This window comes from Phascolarctos cinereus, unplaced genomic scaffold, assembly GCF_003287225.1.
Source record: "Phascolarctos cinereus isolate Bilbo 61053 unplaced genomic scaffold, phaCin_HiC Scaffold_5;HRSCAF=322, whole genome shotgun sequence".
In the NCBI taxonomy this organism is placed as follows: domain Eukaryota; kingdom Metazoa; phylum Chordata; class Mammalia; order Diprotodontia; family Phascolarctidae; genus Phascolarctos; species Phascolarctos cinereus.
The window spans coordinates 116061747-116085542 of NW_027555958.1; the positions used below are offsets into that span (position 1 = coordinate 116061747).

Sequence of the window (23796 nt, forward strand, 5' to 3'; positions counted from 1 at the left end):
CTGCTCAAAAGCTTCATATCCATTAATTGTGAGTACTTATTTTTTTAAATAAAAAGAATATAATTGGAAAGTACAAAATATACTAGAAAGGAAATTGACACATTAATAGGCAAGAAGCAACAGTTTACAGACATAGCAGTCATCTCAGAATTAGCTGTTCGTATGCAGTCAGACCACTATCTGGTTAGAACTGACTTTAAGGTTGGTTCTATAATAATGACAAATTATGACAAATGATAAAGATAAAAAGTTTCTGCAGATAATTAGAATAGTTCCAACCTGACCTGTTTAAATAAGGTACTGATTCTGAAGGGAAAAAGAGGGGAAGGGACAGAGGACTACGTAAAAGTAAAGATGTTGATTTTATTGTCATTTCCAAGAGAAATTTAACAAATGGAAAATAGCACAATGGGGAAGTCTAAACAGAAGAGAAACCACATTAGCTAGAAAATGCTTAATCTTTGTTTAGTCAGTCAAAGAAATATGGCAGCCAAGAGAAACACGAATTTAGAGTACATGTTGACATGCAAAAAGCTACAAAAAATGGTGGAAGATTATGAACTGTACCATTTCAAAAGATGGGGGGGAGGGGGGAAGCCAAAGAGAAAATGAGCCTGCAAAGAGATTGGCATTTGTTCCATTACTGCCAAGTTATCCAAAGAGCATTTATAGATAAATCAGTGGGAATACAACAGAGATACAAAATCAAACAGATTTGCTTACACAACAAAATGATATCTTTTCATCAGAAGCAAAAGCAGGACCACTGTAGTTGGACTCTACCTATTTCCATTCTACAATATGAAGTAGATTTAGGACTTAGGAAGCTAAAATCAAGAAGAGAGACTGAAAAAACACGAAAAAGATGGAACGAGATCTGCAGGAGATCCATGATATACAAAAAAGGATGGAAGAGCTTCAGAAAGAGATAAAGGAACTGCAGCTTGCATCACAAAAGTTGCAAGGGACACAAGAGAACAAGAAACAAACCAAAGATTCAAGAGAAGCAACAAGGAATGCCCGAAAAGTATGAAGGAGATGCAGCAACACAGGATGCCACTGAGCTGCCAAGGCATGCAGAAACTGAGCAAAAAGTGGAAAGCCTTCAAGATCCACAAGAAGAAAAGCAAAATGTACATGGAGAGATGAGCAGAGACATTAAAGAAACACATCAAAATTTGCAAGAAGAGAGAAAACAGATGATGCTGGAAAGAGAAACTGTAAAATCGATCTATGAAAAAATGCAACAATACATGCAATAGGTGAGTGAGATGTACCAAAAGATTGTACGATATTTACAAGAGTTAAAAAAGTGACTAATATTGAGAACTTTAAAGACTAACGGTATTCACTGGGTTTCACATAGAGAACCCCTGCTGTAGAGGTACTGACTGATGTTGAGCTAGAATCAAGATAGCCATTTATTTTGCTAGCTGTTTGTCATTTCCTTTAATCTGCTCCTGTCCATATTACTAGAAGATTCAGATTCCTGTTTGCAGTCACACACCATCTCCATTGTCATGTCACTAGCTAATCTCATCCTGCTTAAGTAAATGGATTCTAGTTAGCCAATGTACCTAAGTGTAGAAACATTCAGCTCTTCCATCTCTTACCTATTCATGTTCTAATCTAGCTTTCTTCACTGGTTAGTCATTGTTATATGTACCATTCTTTTGATACTCAATTTGGAGAAGAGTTTTTCAACCTGCCCAGAGCCACCTATCAAACACAAAGAGCGAGACAGCAATGGACATGTTTTAGATGATTTGAAGATGCTGTTTTTCCCAATTCACTTAGTCACTAATACTTCGGGCTCTACAAGTCCATGTATATTTCTTGTCAATCAGCTTAGCTGACATCACAGAATGTTTATGTAATAGAATGGCTACATTTTGCCACCTGCACTGTCATATCCATTGAGGAAGATGCTATCATTTTTCTAATTATACATATGATGTGATTCAATTCAATAAATATTTTTTGAGCATTAAAAAAAAAAAGACCTTGCACTGTGAACTTATTGAAGAAATCTTACAGAAGAAATCTATGCCAGAAGTAACACAATTTTAAACTTCCTTGGGGTCAGTTTTCAGTATTTCTTAAGGAGGGGAAGATATCAAAAGAATAAAAAAATGAAAAAGGTCATGAATAGTGTTCTTACCAAAAACAGTCAACTGAGAAGACATCAGCAACTACCAACTTTTATGCCTATTTTCAAATATCTATAAGATTCTTCACGAGAATGGTCTATGTATAGTATACATTGAAGAAATTATTACTGAAAATATAAAAAGGGAACAAACAATTTTCTGTAGCAGATCCCATATTGATAGCCACATAACTGAGAGATGTAAAGAGTATATCTTGATATGTTTAGTGTTTATTGATTTCAGAAAAGCATTTGACTCAAGAAAGCAAAATGTAGCCTTGAAGGTTTCCCTCATACAAGATGTTTGATCAAAATCATATATGAATTCATGACAGACATGATAACACAGATAACTTAGTTCAACAATATGCTGAATTTTGACAAGTGGAATGTTAAAAGGTGTTCACCAGTGTCATAGCAGATGCTTTGCATAAGAGCCAAATAAACCAATGATTTCCTATTTATAATGAGGTACTCTGAATATTCCTATTCCTAGATTATGTCATACTAATTTAATCAAGTTCTGGAACACTACAAAGCTTCATCAGAGAAATATGCTATGATATCAAAGAGACTGGTCTAATCAAATACACAGGAAAAACAATGTAGTTTTAAAAGATACACTTTTCTTCCATTATGACAAGCAGCTAACTAGTCATTCAGATGAATCAGTCAGCTAATATGTATATGTGAGATAAATACTGTGGATGGACAATGAGCTTGGCTAGAATAATATAAAAAAATGAAGATGTACTGCATTTGATAAATTGTGTGGTGCTTTCAATCCCAAATTGCCCATTGCAGCGAAAAAATCTCTCTTTAACACTAATACTCTCCTAATGATGCTACATATCTGTAAGTCATAGAATGTTATGAACTCAGAAGAATTTAAATTATACATGAATCAAAGAGCAATTAAAAATATGTTGTGTATAAGCAGGCTATAACATGTTACCATCTATGGCATATAGGGAAGCCAAATAAAAGACATTATTGAAGAAATTTATGACCAGGGAAGAAAGTAAGCTAGTCACATTACACTAATGAGGGACAGCATAAGTAGTACACTGATATCCTTGAGATACTAAAGAAACATATGCATTGTTTTGATCTTATATGGATATTTGATGGGGGATCATAATCAAGAAAAGGCCAGAATGAGAAGGTATAAACGAGTTGTGATCTACCTCGTTTGAAAAAGTATCCATACCAATGAATCACAAATCTAACAAAACAGACAAATTTCCCCAATTCAGAGTTACGAATTACACAACCCAGGAGTGGGTTCATTTTTGCACAGTTTGAATCCTCTAGCATTTCTGGTTTTGTTCATTCATAATTAGAGAAAAATAACATTCAGCACACAGTTGAATTAAGAAATTATTCAGGAGACAATTTCAAATTTCTTGAATTTGAATGAGGTTAAAACACCATCTGTTTACTCTGAAATTCTGCCTTGCAACCATCAGATGGGCAAAGATGACAAAAAGAGAAAACACAATTGTTAGAGAGGTTGAGGGAAGATAGGCACATTAATATGCTTTTTGGGGAGCAGTGAATTGGTCCAACAATTCTAGAAAGCAATTTGTAGCTATACTGAAAGAGTTATTAAACTGTATATATTCTTTAACTTAACAATAGCCACCATTAAGTAGGCACATACCCAAAAAGAGCTCAAAGACAGAAGAAAAGGACCCACAGGTATTCAGAGAAGCACTCTTTATGGTAGCAAAGAATAAGAAACTAAGTGGGTGTCCATCAACTGGGGAGTGGCTGAATAAATTATGTTACAGGAATATAATGGAATATTATTATACTATAAGAAATGATAAATTCAGAGAAACTTTGGAGGACTTGCAGAACCAGGGAAACATTTTTACAGTGACTACAGTAATGTAAAGAAAGAGATCTTTGAAAGGCTTAAAAACATTAATTAATGTGACTTCAAAAGACTAATGAAGCAAGTTTCCTACTTCTTGTCAAAAAGGTGATAGACTTGAGGTGCAGAATAAGATTTACATTATCAAATAAAGCCAACAGGTACATTTGTTTTTCTTGATTATACTTATTTCTTATAAAGGAAGATTTCTATGGAGGGACAAAGAAGTTGTGAAGTAAGAGAGTTGATGAATAGAGATAATGATGTATTTTTTAAAAAAAGAATATTAAAGAGACATTTTAAAATACACAGAAAAGAACAGGGCAGGGAAGGGGAATTTCAAAAGGAGATAATATCAAAGTAGTGTTGTTGCTATCGCATTAAATTTAATATGTGTTTATAAAACAAACTACATATAATGGAAATTCATGGTTTTATCCGTTTTTCTGTTCTTTGTATATTTAATTGTTCATGTTTATTGATGTTTGATAAGTTTGTTAAAAAAAAAACTTTTAAAAAAAACTGACCACATTTCATGGGTCTGTAAGACCTAAAGATTCATCAGCATACAATTAATTTGCCTCAGTGCAAGTTGGCAGGGAGATCATACACACCCAGAAGATACCCCATACAAGGAAGGATATTTGTCTCCTAGCAGGAATGCCTGAGGCACTGGTCCCAGACTGGGTCCTGGTGGCCAGAGGGTCTGAGGACTTGATGGTTATGCATGACTAAAACACTGTTGTTTTTCTCATATAGTTTGGTGAAGAAAGGGAGAATAGACCATCCTTCCACATAGTGCAATAGATTCTTGAATGTGGGGGTTCCAAATCCTGTGAGTTCGGAATTAGAGGCCCTATTCTCACTGGTTCAGTGATGGAGAGGGAAAGAAGAAGTGCTGGAGCAGGGACTTAGGGATCAATGATGGCCTTCTTTTACCTGGGTGCTCAGTGGCCACACAAAGCTGAAATACTGTAGCTTTCTTAGCAGTGGGGGGTAGACTAGATCCCTGGCTCCTCATGTGGCAACTGGCTCCACCCACCTGCCCATACTTCCCAGAGTACTCAAAGGTAATGGAGCATTGAGATGTTGCTTTTAGATGGTTGCTTCATATGGTTAAGTTATACAGTGCCAAGCAAATATTCCCTCCACAATTGGCAGTAATATACAAGCAACCAACACATCAACCATGCCTAAAAGTACATGAAATACTATAGATGGAAAGTCAATATGTCTATCTTTATCATGTATTTACAGGCTATCCCAAAAGTCTTAGTGCAGTTTACTACATTTTATCAATAAGATTGGGTCCACTTTTAAATAGATTTTGGTATTTCATCTATTGTATATACTGAAAGCATAAGGGGGGGGGGGGAGTGACTCAGTCCAGGCAGTAAACTGCACTAGGACACCCTGTACTCTAGAGTGCTAGACCCAAGGACATTAAAAATATTTATAAAAGGCTATGACTATTCTAAAACACTTATCAAATTTGATCAAAATTATTTACCATCATTAAGAATTCTAACAAACACAAGTTTGGAGCATTGAAAACAAAGTAGCTTTTACGTCTCTCCTTTCATTACAGAGGTGTGGGACTATGTATGTGCAATATTTTATGTACTGTTAGACACAGCTGATGTGTTGGTTGCTTTTTATACCTCTTTCTTTTAAATTGTTTTTAAATTCTTTAAATTTTTAATATTAAAAAAAGTATGAAATAAAAACAAAAGGTAACAATAAAAATAAGATAATTTTTTAAATCAATTTTGAACTAAAAGAACAGTGTATCTAGTAACAGAGAAAAGAGTTTTCATTGTTGGACCAATCAAGATAGCCTTCATAGTGAATTTCAATGTAGAGTTGGAATCCTATAAAACAAGAAAACATCATATGGTCAAAAGGTAAGCTCTGAACTCTTTCCTCCTACTCATGTAATATAAGGATCTTCTATGTTGTCACTGAAGTGAATCCACAGAGTGCCTAAGTTTTTAGTTCTTTAAAGTAAATGTCCAAATAGTTTCTCTGAAGATTAAAAAAAAAAACTTTCAGGGATGAAAAGAATTTTCATCAAAAGCTAAGAATAAGCACAAGAAATTTTAGCTCAAGTGTAATCAAATTACATCTGTCTGATAACTGGATTACACAATGAAAGGGCCTCATCTACCCCCATAAATGAGAATTTTGCACAAGAACCCATATAACAAAATGTCACTCATCTTCTAATTGTGCCCCTATTAAGATATCAATTTCAGTAGCAATTCATCGTGCGTACATATCTAATTTTTCTCTAGGCTAACTCTCCCTGATTTGACTTGAGTAGAAATTGTTCAAAAGTATGAGCACAGAATATGACAGCATGTAGCTTATTGTGTAAGGATGACTGTAACTTTGGGGTTTGTTTGTTTGTTTTGTTTTGTCATTTTAATGGTTGGAACCTCAAAAGAGTTACTGTGACACATTCAGTTCAATAAAACAAAAGCCAGTATTTCTCAAAGGTAATGGTGCACTGAGATGTCACTTTTAGATGATTGCTTATCTATAAGCCAAAGGGATTAGTCTAGGCTTTGAATGTCCATAAGAGCTACTTGTGAAGTGGGAGGAGTTACTAGCTAACAGAGCCAAAATTAGGGCAGGCCAACAAGGCCTTTGCTCTGGGTGCAAAGGTGGGGAAAGCATGCTTTTTCCCACCCCACCCCCAATTACTACCATCTGGGTACCTCATAGCCTTCTCCCCTTTGTGGGGAGGCAGCACGAAGGGTTAAGGGATGAGGGTCACAGGCTATTGGATATGGGGGTGGAGGGTAAGGGTACAGTTATTACTGAACTGCCTTGTACCCTCACAGAGTAGGGAGAGGTGGAGGAAGTCAGACTGCAAGATGAGGGACTAGAAGAGGTCTGCAAAGAAGAACAGTCACTACACTGCACTTGGGCCCTGGAGGGAAAGGAATTATAGCCTATGTGGAGGAAGTATGGTCCTGGTACCTGGATTGAGGAGAAGTAATGAAAACAGTTGCCCTCTAATCCGATTGCTGCGATAACTCCCCCGTAATTGTTTTGCCCCAGGTAGAAAAATTCCCAGTTGTGCCTCTGTTAGCTAGTCTTCCACTATGGTGTTCAGGGATGTTACCGCCTGGAAGATTGCCTACAGGGTATTGCAGTTTATTCTGAAGGGACTCTAGTTCAAGTAGAAGGATAGAAATAGCCCCACAAAAACAAAACAAACCCAAAACATTAGCTTGACTGTTCCTTTCTAGCAGCTGTGCTAACCTAGGCTGCTGAGCACATTTAGTCCTTTAGTTTCTAGAAGAGGTTGGGTCCCGGTTCTCCCTGCCTCTGGAGAGCCAAAGCATGGCAAAATAAAAACCACACTGCCATCCAATGGCCATCTCAGTAGCTTTGGGGAAAACCTGACAATGTTCAGGTGATTTAGTGTACATTGGTTCCATGTGTATTTCATCATCTCTTCCTCTCACCTCCCTCCAAGAAAAAAAGAAAACGGTACAGGAAAGAAGATTTTATGCTTCAGTTACCATGAGGTTTTTCCCCCTTTCCTCCTTTTTTCTACAGTTGTACAAAAGGGTCATTTTGAGAAACAAAGCAAAAATAATAATAACTCAAAAGCAAAGCAAAAAAAAAGAAAGAAAGAAAGAAAGAACCAGAAGAATGGAGTACATATAAACTACAAATATATGACAAGAAAAGTGAATTCAAATGAATGGACAAATAATCCTGACAAGGATTTAACTAGAATGACTGAAAAATTATTGTGATATGTTATACATTGAAATGTTGTCTAAAGAATTACTAATCAAGTTTTATTGGTTGTGTTGAAGTTCACTATTGTTCTTTTAATAAAACATTAAAAGTAAAGCTTCAGTTTATCAAAAACTATATATATAGTATATATATGTATGTGTGTATATATACTATATATATATATATATATATGTATAAAAAACCTCATTTAATTATCACAAATGAGGATCAACTACCTCATAAGGTAGATGCTACTACTATGCTCATTTTACAGATGAGGAAACTGGGCTCAGGGAAAATTCAACTAACCCAGGGTAACACAGTGAATAGATGTCTGAGATGGGATTTGAACCCATGATTTCCTGACTCTGGTCACCGTACTATGCTGCCTTTCAAAAAAAAAGGTAAATATGCTCCTGGGAGGTGACCTTCTAACAATTATGTCACCATCTGATCTCTGAGATCTGGCATCATCTATAAATTCTAAGAAAGTATCCCTGTTTTAAGAATGGGTCATAATACAGAAGATCAATAAAGACAAAGCACTCAAATAGCAACTCAAAGCAGGAAGGGATGAGAAAGAAGATTTATAAGCTTGTGTGTTCTCATAATTATGTCTGAGGCTACTGAAAAGGTGAGGAGATTGGAGATAGGCACAGAGGGATGAGTCCATAAACTTTTCTAAGAAGCCAATTCCAAGGAATTTTTTTTTAATCTTTCATCTTCTGCACTGCTTATCACCCCCACAAGAGAATTCATGCTCTTTCCTCCCTCCCTCATGCACATGCAGCTGGAAGAGCACCGGGCTGAGCAGAGGCAGCTAAAGCACCTGCAGAAGAGACAGGCCCAGATCATCAAGGAGAAGGACCAGTTGCAGAGTGAGCACAGCAAAGCCATCCTGGCCCGGAGTAAGCTGGAAAGTCTGTGCCGCGAGCTTCAGAGGCATAATAAAACTCTCAAGGTGAGCAGGCTCCTCTGAGGGCAAACTCACGCCACCATTCATACCACTCCCTCTTTCAGTTCCCTGAATGAGGAACAGCCAAGTGCACAATGTGTACATTCTGGAGCTCCCTGGGCTTTCTGCCACCCCTTCGAGCCCTGCTTTTTTCTGGAAAGCCTCAGAACTGGGGTGCTAGTGACCCCTCCTGGTATCTAGCCGTTACCAGCTCTCCTCCCAAATCTGGCTTTCTGAGCTCCTGCCTGCAGGAGAGAGAGAAAACACAGATGGTCTTTTCTCCCTTTCCCTGCTCCTTAAAAACTAGCCTCAAGAAAAAAAAGAAGTAATTTCACTAGTTAGCACTCAAGTAATTAAAGTACCACTTAACTCTAAAGGGAAGCTACTGGGGGTTAAAATGATGAACTCAGGGAACATTATAAGATTTACAAGGTCCTATCCTAGTTCTATATGCATGTTTCAGGAGTTAAGTACTTATGAGTAGTTTTTTTACCTTTTGTTCTTGGAGTTTTGTTCTCCTAGAATTTATTACTTCTCTTGAAAAAGAAAATCCTAATTCTCCCTTCTCCCTAATATAATATAAGCTCCTAGAGAGAAAGAACTGTTTCATTTTTTTCTTTATATCTCTGGGGCCTAAAGCAGTGAACTTAACAAATGGTTGTTTTTTAATTTAATTTAATTCGACCAGAATTATTAAGTACCTACTATGTGATAGGTGCTGTGGATACACAATTGTCCTCCCTTATCTTCTTGGCCCCTCACTTCATCACCTAGTCCTACAAGTAACATTCTAGATGCAGGGTAGGTAGAGGGGGAAGTAGGGATAAATTAGACCTATCCTAACCTAGACAGAATTCTTTTTCATCTTCCAGAACTATTAATATGCCATTAATATGGCAACATCCATATTACTCATTTTCTATTTTTGGTCAAGATTATTTGGGCTTCAGTTTGCTCATCTAGAGGATGAGGGCATTGAATTCAGTGGCTTCTCAGATTTCCTTCTAGCTCTAAAACTATGGTCCTATGAACTGTTTCCCATGGATACATATCTTATTTGATCCCCCACCCTATGAGGTTGATAGAGTAGGTTTTATTATACCTGTTATACAGTGGAGAAAATGGAGGCCTAGAAAAGTGAAATGACTTGCCCAGGGTCACAGAGCAAGGCAACCATGTTATGACTCAAACCTAGGCAATAATAATAATAATTTTTATTATTGTTGTTATAATAACTAGCATTTGTGTAATATTTTAAGGTTACTTTTACATATGTTATTTCATTTGTTCCTCACAACAACCCTGTGAGGTAGGTTATTATCCCCATTTTACAGATGAGGGAATTGAGGCAGATAGGTAAAGTGACTTATCCAAGGTCACACAGATAGTATCCAAGGCAAGATTTGAACTCAAGCCTTCCTGACTCCCAGTCCAGCATTCTATCTACTACTCCACCTCATTGCATATCACCCAAGTCCTAACTCCAGTACTATTACTAATATATTCATCATATTGCTTCTCAGCTACTTTAAAGTGGCACCCTTCAGTCCTATCCATGCACAAATTTTCAAAGAATCAAAAACTTTCAGTATTTATAATGGGAATCCCCCAAAAGATCTGAATTATGTGAAAAATTATAGACGAGGTAATTGACAAGGTAATATTACAGTAAGCATTAGAATAGTCATTCTGTAAATAGGCACATAGAAAGGATTGGGAAAACATGGGAGCTCTTCAGATAATAATTCCTACTAAAAATAATGGAGTGATCACTTCACTTGTCTGTATGTGTTTTCACTAATTATGGCGCAAGCCTTCAGCAGTGTGGTTAATTTGATTACACACAGACTCTGGCTCTGTTTAGTGCTGGCAAGATACTGCTCTCTAATAGATAATACTTCCCGCTTCTACAATACTCCTTTTCAGCTAAGGATCCTGAAGCATTTGACAAACATTAATTAATTAAACACCAATGTTCCTATGAGGTATGCATTATTACCCGTGCTCACAAGGGGATAAACTGAGACAGGGGGAGATTAAAAGATTTTCCTAAATGTGCATGCCTCAGACACAAAACCAGAAGCAAACTGAGGGCCCTAATACCTTGACCTCTTCTTTAATCAAGAGATCACATTTGGTTCTCTGGGAAATGGGGAATCCAGTGTGATGAGCATCTCTAATCCTCAGGTTACCTCGTTGCCAGGAGTGATGGTTTCAGTAACGTTCAAACCTGGCATCACTGCAAAGGCCGTGTTGAGGAAAATAATAAACATGGACTGGGGAGAGGGGGTGGGTATGGGAAGTCTTTGTAACTTGAGAATTGCATTCATGAGCAAGTAGTCTGATGTGTTTATCTGTATTCTCCTGTTTAATTTTTAATTTAATGTTTAAGGACCTAGGTTTTCAGAACTAAGAGGGACCTAAGAGATCATCTATCCCAACCTCTTTTATATATATATATATATTTAGTTTTTAACATTCACTTCCACAAGATTTTAAGTTACAAATTTTCTCCCCATCTCATCCCTCCCCCCACCCCAAGATGGCATGCATTCTGAATACTCCTTGCCCTAATCTGCCAACCTCTCTTTTTACAGACGATGAAACAGGCCGAAGGAGGAGAAATACTTTGTCTAAATTTCCAAGAGTAATTAGTTGCAGAGGCCAACCCAGGTTTTCTGACACCAAACTTAGGCTCCTTTGCAGAATTTCTGACTATTTCATTGTTTCAGCAAAGCTGCAGCTGGAATAAAAAAACTAATTTGAGTTGAAAATAAAGAATAAAATGATTGAAGATGTGGCAGATAAGCTAAATGGATTGATACAGAGAGGAAACAGCATTATTTGCCATGACCACACTCTAGCTGTTAACACATGTTTATAATTCTAGGAGGCTGGAGAAGATAGAGGTGGGGAACGTCAATGTATATTGCTATAACCATCCAAAATTGTTTCCACTACTCCTGATGGAAATATAACCTTCTTTCTTCAATGGATCAAAGAGCCTTTCCTTTCATAGGTGTGTGTATGCATATATGTATGTACATGCATAAATGCATATATATAATAAAAAAATTTAATTTTTAATTAATTTATTTTGAATTATCAACAATCACTTCCATAAGCTTTTGAGTTTAAAATTTTTCTCCTTCTCCCTCCCCACCTCTCTCCCCCAAGACAGTGAGCAATCTGATATAGGCTATACATATATATATTCCTATTAAACATATTTTCACATTAGTGATGTTGTAAGAAAGAATTAGAGCCAATAGGAGGAACCACCAAAAAGAGGAAACAAAACACAACAGAAGAAAAAAATACCAAATAGTATGCTTCAATCTACATTCAAACTCCATAGTTCTTTCTTTGGATGTGGATAGCATTTTCCAACATGAGGCCTCTGGAGATATCTTAGATCCTTGTATTGCTGAGAAGGATTAAGTCTATCAATATCAGTCATGGCACAACGTGGCTGTTACTGTGTACATTTTCCTGGCTCTGCTCATTTCACTCAGCATCAGATTATATAGGTCTTTCCCAGTTTTTCTGAAGTCAGCCTGTTCATCATTTCTTATAGCATAATAATATTCCATTACTTTCATATACCACAACTTGTTCAGCCAGTCCCCAATTGATGGGCATCCTCTCAATTTCCAATTCTTTGCCACCACAAAAAGAGCTGCTATAAATATTTGTGTATATGTAGTTCCTTTTCCCATTTGTATGATTTCTCTGGGATATAGCCCTAGAAGTGCTATTGCTGGGTCAAAGGGTATGCACATTTTTATAGCCCTTTGGGCACAGTTCCAAATTGCTCTCCAAAATGGTTGGATCATTTCACAACTCCACCAACCGTGCATGTGTTCCAATTTTCCCACTTCTTCTCCAACATTTATCATTTTCCTGTTTTATCATGTTGGCCAATCTGATAGGTGTGATGTGGTATCTGAGAGTTGTTTTGATTTGCATTTCTCTAATCAATAGTGATTTAGAGCATTATTTCATATGACTACAGATGGCTTTAATTTCTTCATCTGAGAACTGCCTGTTCATATACTTTGACCATTTATCAATTGGTGAATGATTTGTATTCTTATAGATTTGACTTAATTCTCTACATACTTTAAAAATGAGGCCCTTATCAGAGAGACTGGTTGTAAAAATTCTTTCCCAGTTTTTTACCTTCCTTCTAATCTTGGTTGCATTGGCTTTGTGCAAAAACTTTTCAATTTAATGTAATCAAAGTTATCCATTTTACTTTTTCTAATGTTCTCCATCTCCTGTTTGGTCATGAATTCTTCTGTTCTCCATAAATCTGATAGGTAAACTATTCCTTGCTCTTCCAGTTTGCTTACAGTATCAGCCTTTATATCTAAATCATGAACCCATTTTGACTTTATTTTGGTATATTGTGTGAGATTTTGACCTATGCCTAGTTTCTGCCATACTCTTTTCCAGTTTTGATATGGAACAGTTTTCAAGAAATATCACAATATACTTGTAAGGAATAAAACTGCAACTCAGATTAGTAAAGAGCTGAGGCACTTCTAGGATATCTGCTTTGCTGAAAAAACCTATTTTATAATTATAGGTCATAGAGTTCTAGAGCTCCAAGAGAATTTAAGAATCATCTAATATATCCCTCACCACTACCTCACTAATTTAAACTGGTGAATCTGAAGCAAAGATTCTTAATCTGGGATCCACAAGCCTCTCCATGGTGGAGGGTCCTTATTTTTAAATCTTTATTTTTATTGACCTTTAACTGAAATTTAACATTTTCTCCACTTATTCAAAACCATGATTCTGAGGAGTCCATAGACTTCACCAACCTACTTCACCTTATTCCCATCCAATCAGTTACCAAGACTCATCAGTTCTCTTCCCACAGCATCTCTCTAATCTATCCTCTTTCCTTCTCAACTCACATAGCCACCACTTAGTTTGAATTCTCATTACTCTCACATGAATGAGCATAAGAACCTTCTCATTGGTCTCCCTGCTGCCAGTCTCTTTCCCTCTCTAAATCCCTCTCTGATATAATTGCTGCCAAAATAATTTCCTAAGACACACAACTGACCATGTTACTCCCTTGCTCAAAAGCTTTTAGTGGTTTCCTCTTGCCTATAGGATAAAATTCAAATGCTTTTTCCCGGCATTTAAACCCCTTCACAGTCTGGCTTCCATCTACATTTCCAGACTTACTGCCTACCATTTCCTTTCCTGGCCAAATGAGATTCCTAGCCATCTCCTGGACTTGATATTTCACTTCTTGCCTCCTCACAATTCCTCCATGTCTGGAATATACTCTCTCCAAATCTCCATTGGTCAGAATCATCATCTTCCAGGCTCAATTCAGGTGCCACAACCTTCTCAAAAAAGTATCCTCTATTCTTCCCCAGTTCTTCATGGTCTCTTCCTCCTCAGTTTTCTTTGTATTATACTTACTTTTGTACATGCTATATCTGAGAGTAGAATGTAAGCTCCTTGAGGGCAGGAATGGTTTGGGATTTTTTTTTCTTTATATCTCCATCACCTGTACAGTGGCTTACACATAGTAAGAGCTTAATCAATGCTTATGAAATAAAACAAAATGCCCTGCAATAGGTTGGAGATGTGGATGGTAAGCTCAGATGAGAAACCATAGGACAATAGTACTTGCACTATGTACCTCACAGGGTTGTTGCAAGGAAAGTACTTCTTAAACTGTAGATATAATGTAAACTATAAAATACTCAATTTCTCAAACTGTGACTTCATCAATTTGAGAGTTCCCTCCAACAATGCTAATTGCAACCTATCCATGCCTGCCCATCCTATATGGCTCTTATCCATAGTAAAGATAAGGCATAATAACTACTACTTTTGTTTACAGAATTCTCCTGCCCTCCCCTTGCCATCTACACACACACACACACACACACACACACACACACACACACACACACACACACTGCAAAAAAAAAAAGTTCTTCAGGACTTAATTTGAACTTGTTAGACACTTTTGTTAGAAAGTTCTACACTATACAGGTTTTACTTTTCACTGATGAATGCATAAAATGTCCTTGTATGTTATAAATTAATCAGAAAGACTATAAAGGAACCCTTCAATGTCTATATGTGATTTGCCAGTTGTGTAAGTGTCTCTGTCTTTATTTTTACATGGAAATATTAAACCCTTTTACTCTGGAAGAATGAGAATAAGACTCACAAAGCAAACAGCACTCAATATAGATGTGTGGGAAATTTTGGTATATTGTCAATGGGTCTGAGTGAATGGAGAGTTTTGATTTAGAAGGAAAAAGGGAAAAGAAAAGACATTGTGAAAGTTAATTTCCAATTCTATCATGCTAACAAAGTGAAAGAAGAGAAAATTAGATGTTTCTTTTAGAGTTTTAGAAGGGTTTGAAACTTATCATTGCACCCAGAATCAGAATTTTCCAGTGAATGTATCAATTACCCTGTGTGACACATGACTGTTCTTTCCAACAAAAGCTCACTATCCAGCAGGTTTGCCAAGACTAGTGCAACTGCTCAGTAGCTATTTTAGTTCACCTTGTTATTGATCTTTTAGGGAACCTTTTTCTTAATAAAGAGGAGAATGTACTATTTACCAGGGTGTACTTATGACATTTCAATAATATTATTAGGGAGTTGATGTGTCTTAGTGGCTATATAGTGGTACAAGGCCAATTTTCCTCCTTACAGCAAGCCACTGGAGTGGATGATTTGAACCATCACTTTTAACTCATGGCAAGGAAGTGACCTTTGTTTTCAGCTAAACACAGTCAGATCAGAACTGGGTATTGTGGGCTTGGTAGAAATCGCTGCAGCTCATTCAAAACACTCAGCTGGAGCCTAGTCATCTTTCAGATAGGCCTATTCATAGGTAACTATTAGATACAAGGTGTTCACAGCATCTGTCTCCAGGAACTATTCACCCATCACTGATATTCATGTATTGGCCTGTATAGCCCTTGAATATTTACTTCACAGTTAAGCAGTATGATTTAGAAAAGAACATACACATGTTCAATTATTCTTTCTCTTTGCTTTGTTACTGATCTTTGGCCTGAAAAGATTTTGTAAATCTGGGGGGAGGGGAGTTACTGAAACTCTTAAACTCAAATACTGTTCTTCTTTTCAACAGGAGGAAACTCTCCAGAGGGCACGTGAGGAAGATGAGAAAAGGAAAGAGATCACAAGTCATTTTCAGGGCACACTGAGTGACATCCAGGCTCAGATTGAGCAACAGAGTGAAAGAAACATGACACTATGCCAAGAGAACACAGAGCTAGCAGAGAAATTGAAAAGCATCATTGATCAGTATGAACTCAGAGAAGAGGTAAGAATTATATGAAGCCACACAGAAATAAGGGCACTGAGCCACTGGGGTAGATAGATGACACGGTGGATAGAATGCTGGACTTGGAGTCAGGAAGACCTGAGTTCAAATCCTACCTCAGATGTGTACTAACTTGGTGACCCTGGGCAAGTCACTTAACCTCTTTGGCCTCAGTTTCCTCATCTGTAAGATGGGGATAATAATAGCACCCACCTCCAAAGTTGTTGTGAGGATCAAATGAGATAGCATAAGTAAAGTGCTTTGCAAACCTTAAAGGGCTCTATAAATGCTAGTTATTATTATCAGCTAAAGAAATTGGGGAAATAAGGTTTTGACCCCCTCTTTAATGGACTAATATTTAGGAGCATCTTTCTTTGCAAACCAAGAGGATCACAGATAACATTACTAAGAAGTTCATCTGAATTTATGTCCTTATAGTAGCTAGAAAGAAATAAAAAGTGAAGTTGTATGATCCAAACCACAGCTTTCCCTTGGGAAGGCAGCCCAATACTGCTGGGAAAAAAGGGGCGGGCTGATTTTAGCAACCTCCTCTTTTATCCTGAGTAGATTCCAACGTGGGTGCTCCTTTCACTGATGTAGATTGCAGCGCATGTCATCCGGTACAATTCATATCTTATGTTTTTCCATAAATCCTGGCACAGAAGGCCTCCCTATTGGAACGAAAGCTACCTTCTGTTTTTTTAAGTGGCATCAAGGCATCAACCCATACCATTCAGACTACCCTTCCACAATGTTTCATTGTCATTGCATAAATGACCCAATTCTTTTTCTGGTCATATGGTTCCTCAATAATGTCTTTTGCAACACTTTTTCAATGCAGGTTATTGGTGGTGATGTATCTTTTCATTGCCTTTACTTTTTTGTAATTTTGTCTTTTTAAATTATGACATTCCGTGATTCATAGACATATAGTATATTCCTAGAAGATAGGTGGGGGAGGGGAGGAAGGGAGACTTCTTTATTTGTGTTTTGTTCTGTATCTGAACTTCATCAGTGGAGGAAACACCTCGAACAAAAATTCCCTCCACTAATAGACAACTTGTCTTAGAGAGTTGCATGGAGCACTTAAAATTGAAGTACATGTCTATGGGTCATGTAGTCAATGTGTGCCCAATGCAGGTTTTAAACCTAGGTCTCTCTTACTCCAAGGCAGGACATCTATGCTACCTCTCTATCAGAAGAATCTACCACTACACTATGCTACCTCTCTAGCAGAAGAATAGCAGCATTAAGAAATGCAATGGCAAATAGTTTAGAATCATTGAAAGTAATGGCATTTTCCAAATAGAATCTAACCCTATGACTTCCTTTAAGTTCAGCTTCTCTATCTATCCAAGAAATAAATGATAGATAGACAGACAGACTAATTCAACATGTAACTGTATCACAACTTAAGTATTATGCATTTTTCATCCATTTTGTTTTTTAAGTATAAATGGTTACGCCAATCTTTTCAGTATTGTGGATTTTACTAAAAGAGCTTTATAGCATTCTGAGACACAAGAATGGCAATTAGAATATTGTCATCTCTCAATAGAAACATGTGGAAAACTGAGTTTTATAATAATGCTTGTAAGAGAAAGCAGTCACATGGTAAAATAAATGTCACAATTTTGTCATGCTACTTTCTAGTCCACAAATTTCAATCCAGCTCCAGGAGTATCTGTATAGACTGATATGTGGAAAAATGATAAGTGAAAGGAAGGATAATTATATAGGATCAAAAAGTTAAAACTGAAAAGACTCTTTAGTCTAACCTCATTTTACAGATGAGGTTCCAAAATGTCTTGTTCGAGGTCACACAGTTAATGTGACAGAGGTAAGATTTAAAGCCAGTTATTCAGAAATATTCTAAACTAGCAAGGACCTGGGGCCACTTCTATCTATCTGAGGCACACTCCACTATAGAACCATACACTGCTCCCAGGGCTCAGTTAAAATTAGACCAACCTCTGAATGAGGTGAGGGCAGAAGAACATTTGTCTCTGCATTTTCACCCTATTCCTTAGCCCTTACTCATTCAGTGTCAGGTCATTAGGATGCAGTTTAGTCTAGCACTAGGATTGGCCATCTTGTGACAACAAGACCACATGGCTCTTCAGTGATTTATATACATTCCTTGAAGCCAGCCTAAAGACTTGGCAGGTTCTAAATCATTGGAATTCTTTAAGCAAAGATTGGAGGACCAATGGTTATGAAATAGCTAGGTAGTACAATAGATAGATCATGGAGTCAAGAAGACCTGAGTTCACATCCAGCCTGTAACACCTACTAGCTGTGTAACCTTGGGCAAGTCACTGAAGCTCCATTTGCCTCCATTTTCTCAACTGCAAAATAAAGATACTAGTTCCAGGCTTGTTGTGAAGATCAAGTGAGACAATATTTATAAAACACTTAGCATATTGGCATTACATAAATGCAAGCAATAATTATTAATTATTGTCAGAGGTGTTAAAGAAGGAATTCTTTTTCAACTGTGAGTTGGATTGCATGGCCTCTGAATTCCTCAATTCTGAAATTTGGTGATTCTATTAAAAAAGTCACCATTACAACCCATCTTGATGGTGAGACTAAAAGTAATACTACTAATCCTACAATGCAGATATCCTAGTGCTTTATTGTAAACATTTGCCTGTCATAGTCAGTATACTAAATGAAAATAAGTATTACAACTTTAAAAAAGCATCGTTGTAAATCTTCACTGATCACCTTTTAGAATTCTGGCTTCTTCTCTGGGTCATATCAGGTATATGTCTGTTCCTAACTAGCTGCATGATCTGGGGAAAGTCACTTAATATAGGCCTCAATTTCCTCAGCTATGAAAGAGGGGATTGTAGTAGATGATCTCAAAGATCTTTTCCAGTTGTAACAATTCTCTGCTTCTCAGATACCTGCCCTCTTTAATACAGTAGGTGATTTAACAACATCAGGAAAAGTAATGGAAAAGAAAAAGTGGATTCCCACTTTGAGCTCCTCCAAAGCTACTGGACATCTCTACTTAATAGACCTGCTATTTTAAAATTCAGGGATTATATAAATTATTATTTAAAATGCAGGGAATATTATAAAGGAACCACAATGAATTGTTAGGCAACCCTGGGAAGCAAATTGAGGAGATTTTACCTACAATGGAACTTAAAAGTTTCAAGCCGACAGGGTACAGTGGGAAGTCACTAGGTATGGTAGAAATAGCACTGATTCTGGAGTTAGAAGACCTGGATTCAAATCCTGCCCCCAATACTTATAATCTCTCTGACCTAGAGCAATTCACTTCACTTTCTGGAGCTTCAGTTTACTCATACGTAAAATGAGGGGTTGGATTAGATGGGCTCTGTGGTTCCTTCCCATTCTGGATCTATGATTTTAGCCAGATGAAGACATAATGCCCAACACAGGGAATTTTTGCTACCACAAATGACGTTTCCTCTCTTTCTCCAGAAGAGGGAGCTATATACACTTTTCTTGATCTCTTAAGTTCCTCTCTTGACCGGTTCCTTTTTTGTCATGAGGATTTGCCTCAAGGGGGAGGCAAATCAATTTTGTGTTGATAGGAATATTGTCTGACAATTCTCAAGCCATCGTAAATAAATTTTTTTTTCTTTCTTTCATATGCGTGCTTTGTTCCTCTCCAGCATCTGGATAAAATATTTAAGCACCGGGAACTCCAACAGAAGCTGGTAGATGCGAAACTTGAACAAGCCCAAGAAATGATGAAGGAAGCAGAAGAGCGACACCAGCGAGAAAAGGAATATGTACTTATCAGTTTGAACATCTGCCTGCTATACTTTAATCCCATGTCACAGAGAAACTCCAAAGTCCCTCGTGTTCATGAATAGTCACAGAGGCACAGGGTTCCATTATTAAATGCAAATGGAAACAATGGCTTCCTCACCCTACCCACCCCCAACTGTAGGAAAGTCCAAATTTTATCTCAAGAAACACCTTGGTAGATGATCAGGAGTCTAGGGAGTATCTATAATCTATACTACTTTCCCCCCTAAATTTTAATTGATGTCCTTTGTTTTTTATACCAGTCTTTTCCTGGTGGCATTACCCGATAAACACTACTGAGCTCTCCTGTGCAACAAAGAGAAACATTTAGGTTAAATTAATATGCCCAGTAGTTGCCTTCAACTGAGACATTTCTGATATGCAACATTCAATATCTATAGTCTTTACCAAGAGGAAAGAGGCACCTTTCTTGACTTGTCCTCTGGGACTAATATTGGTTTTTATCTTTCATTTAAATTCAGCTGACTTTTAGAAATAAACAGTCCTACTCTGTATTCTAGTGAAAGTGCTAGCATCCTCCAAAGGATCCCCTATCCTTTGCACATAATAGGTACCTATTAACAATTTGTTGAACTAAGAAATCAAGCCATTTATTAGGAACCTAACTCATCCATCATTGTGTGGGTTACTATGAAGAAGTCAAAAGAAAGAGGGGACATAGTCTCTGACTTTTAGAAATTTACAATCTGGCTCCAGAAACTTAATCATCCATATACATGAAATAACTTGAGAGCATATAAGACATTTATATCCTCAAATGCTAGATGGTTTGATACCCCCCAAAAAATGCTGTAGGAATTTAGAGAAAGGAAGAATCAGTATAGGTTAATTTAGCCAGGGAAGCATTGGTAAAGGTTAGTCTTGAGCTAAGCTTGGAAAGAGATGTTTAGAATTACGATTGGTAGAGACAGAGGGTAAGGACTATCTCAATAGGGGCTGGGGGGGGAAGCCAAGAGTAAAGAAATAAAAGAAAGAATTTGGATGGCCTATGTATTAGTAAGGAAACTGGCAGTCCCACAAGCTTAGCCTAGGAGAATAACCCAATAATCTAGGGGGCCAGATGCACAAAAGCAATAACTAGCAGGAAATAACCTGCCCTTCTAACTCTTTTTGAGTCACAGGGGTGTCTCAACTCCTGCCTTTGGTCTACACAGTGGATGGAGCAGCACACTCACACCTGTCAATGCCATTCTTACAGATGTCAATGTTTCTCATGCTGGTAATTGTCAAAGGATAAAGAAAACAGACCCACTGTTACTGGCATAACTGCCTCTCTATTATCAACTAAAATTACTACATAAAGCAAAGTTAACTCAAGTATTCTAGGCCATCTAATAGCTCAACAACACTGAGAAATATTAATGGGAAGATCTTCTAGGTAAATTAGAATAGCCTCAGAAAGGAAGTAACAAGTTACTTAACTTCTCATCTGCTGGCTTTGTAGATCACAGTAATATACCTCATTTTTTCTCTGTAGCCTTTTCCAAAGGTAGCTACTCACCCAACTGGCATACTTTCTATATTAATTTGAGGGTGGTGGAGGTAAACATCAGACACAATATATTCTCTCCTTGCCTTTGACACCTTTCCTACTTATTGCCCTAGGTTTTCCCCCCAATAAAACCCAGAAATCATGAGAGCAAAGCCACCATGCAACTTGTCAAGTTGGGCAAGGGACAGATATTCTTCACTGGGATACTCCATTGTCTACTATTTGTTTAGAGAATGGGACTCAAATATTGAGTTTTCTCAGTAGTATTAGGAGTCTTCAAGCAGAGGATGGAGAGTCATCAATTAAGAATATTAAGAAGCAGACTCATTGTGGCTGAACTACATGGGGATTTAATTCAATTAAAGCACTTATTTAACACTTACTATATGCCAGGCACCATGTTAGGCATTTAGGATACAAATATGAAAATTTTTAAATAGTCTGCTGTCAAGAAACTTACATTCTGCTGGATTTGATATTTCATAATCAGAAAGTTGTATTTCTATTTTTTTCCATGAAATCCAATCAAGTCATCATCAAAACCACAATATACATTCCAGCTTTTATAAATCATTATTTTATATATTTCATATTCTTTTTAAAGCCTGAAGCTTTTAAAGAGATCTAATAGGCAGGAAAAGTACTAAGCTTTATATATTAACTGCAATAATAAAGTCATTCCAAAGATTTTTTTAATGTAATATGTTCTCGTCTTTTGGATACTCTTTTCACATAGTTACTGAACCAAGCAGCTGAGTGGAAGCTTCAGACTAAGATGCTGAAAGAACAAGAGACAGTCCTGCAGGCCCAGGTGAAGTACAAAGAATCAAATGCATAACGTGTGCCTTTCCTTATTTGTTTCCGAGTCATGGTCCTAAGATCCAATATTTAGAATGCTAAGGTCTTTATATTGGGCAGGAATAAGGGGGAAAGAAGAATAAATTCACAATTGTAAAAAACATAGCAAATGAAGACCTAGAGCACTATCTTTTTTTTTTAATATAAATTTATTTATTTTTAGTTTTCACCATTTACTTCCACAAGATTTTGGCCATGCTAATCTTCTCTGTATCGTTCCAATTTTAGTATATGTGCTGCCGAAGCAAGCACCTGGAGCACTATCTCTAAGCAGGGCAATTCTACCCACCTACACGACTCATTCTGTGTGCCCTTCTCCTTAAAAATTATGGAACCCCAAGTGTGAGTCAGGATAAACCAGTGTCCAAATAGACATTCCTGAGCTCATGTCTTCCTTTCTCTCTCCCCTCCTTTATTAATCTTTGAAGGTAAGAATAAAACACAGTCTAAGTTTAGATTTGCCATTTACAAACATAAATATTCAAAATCTCTTCCACACATGTTTTATTTCCTCTATTTTAAACATGTCAGTATATCAAGCAAGGATCTATCATCGTGTTAGTGCAAGAATTTTATCTACCTAGAAGATCCTACATATAACACAGTACATGTCTTTGAGAGTTCTGAGGCTCAGAAAACTTAAGTAACTTGCCCAACATCACATAGGCAGTAAGTGCCAGAGGCAGACTTGAATTTGGGTGCTTCTGACCCTGAGCTCAATACTCTTATCTCTTAAACCATACTACTTTTTTTTTAAAGAGAAGGAAAAAATAAGAGTTTAGTCAACTCTTAAATATTTGTCCTATTGAAAGGGAGCAAAGGCAATGATGAGTTCAAAACACTAGATAATCTAGAATTAGTTTCTGTTTGGCTTAATCTTAATCTTGGCTTGATATTTAGACTGGAATAAGAATGTGTCCATCTCATAGTCTGCCAATTCACACTTCAGAACAAGCAATGGTGCCCCAATGTGAAGACATGACAAAAATCTAGGAAGCTAGAGAGCTTCCTCATCACCCACAAGTTCAACCTCTCTATTCCTTACTCCAAACTGGAGATAAGAAGTTTAATACTGATAAGATATGATAGTGGCCTTTATTATCCCATCTCACTGTCACTCTTATTTGCACCTTCATTTTGATTCAATTAGACAAAAATGCATTAGATACATTGGAATTGGAATCTGAGTTTGAATCCCAATTTTGCTACTCACTTATCTTATGTCCTTGGGCAAGTCACTTTGTGTCTCAGTTTCTTCATATGAGGAAAAATGAAGGCATTGGTCTCAATGGCTTGTAAGGTCCTTTCCAGCTCTACGTTTGTGGTCTTATGGTCTATAAATATCTTAACCCATCTAGGCCTGATTTCCTCATCTATAAAATGAGGATAGGAGGAGTTGTACTCAGTGGTTTCTAAGGTCTCTTCCAGCTCTAAATCTGTGACTCTGTGATCTTAATTAGTGCAAGACTCTATGGTAGGCACTTGAGATATAAAGATGAAAAGCAAAAGCAAAAGCAAAAACAACAGTCCCTAACCTTAAGGAGCT

General features: G+C 37.1%; 1 protein-coding gene and 1 non-coding gene across 3 annotated transcripts in view; one reads left to right on the forward strand and one right to left on the reverse strand.

The window, feature by feature from the left end:
• The window catches only part of TXLNB (taxilin beta), a 72583-nt gene that overhangs the window by 34604 nt on the left and 14183 nt on the right, over nucleotides 1-23796 (forward strand). For both annotated transcript variants that reach the window (XM_020973744.2, XM_020973745.2), the window contains exons 4-7: nucleotides 8578-8748; nucleotides 15893-16087; nucleotides 19741-19860; nucleotides 22129-22203. In XM_020973744.2, the coding sequence (XP_020829403.1) occupies nucleotides 8578-8748; nucleotides 15893-16087; nucleotides 19741-19860; nucleotides 22129-22203 (561 nt within the window). The remainder of the gene's footprint in view (nucleotides 1-8577; nucleotides 8749-15892; nucleotides 16088-19740; nucleotides 19861-22128; nucleotides 22204-23796) is intronic.
• Nucleotides 22394-22502, reverse strand: LOC144458051 (U6 spliceosomal RNA). Its single transcript, XR_013487606.1, has one exon. It is a non-coding gene; the product is annotated as a U6 spliceosomal RNA (small nuclear RNA).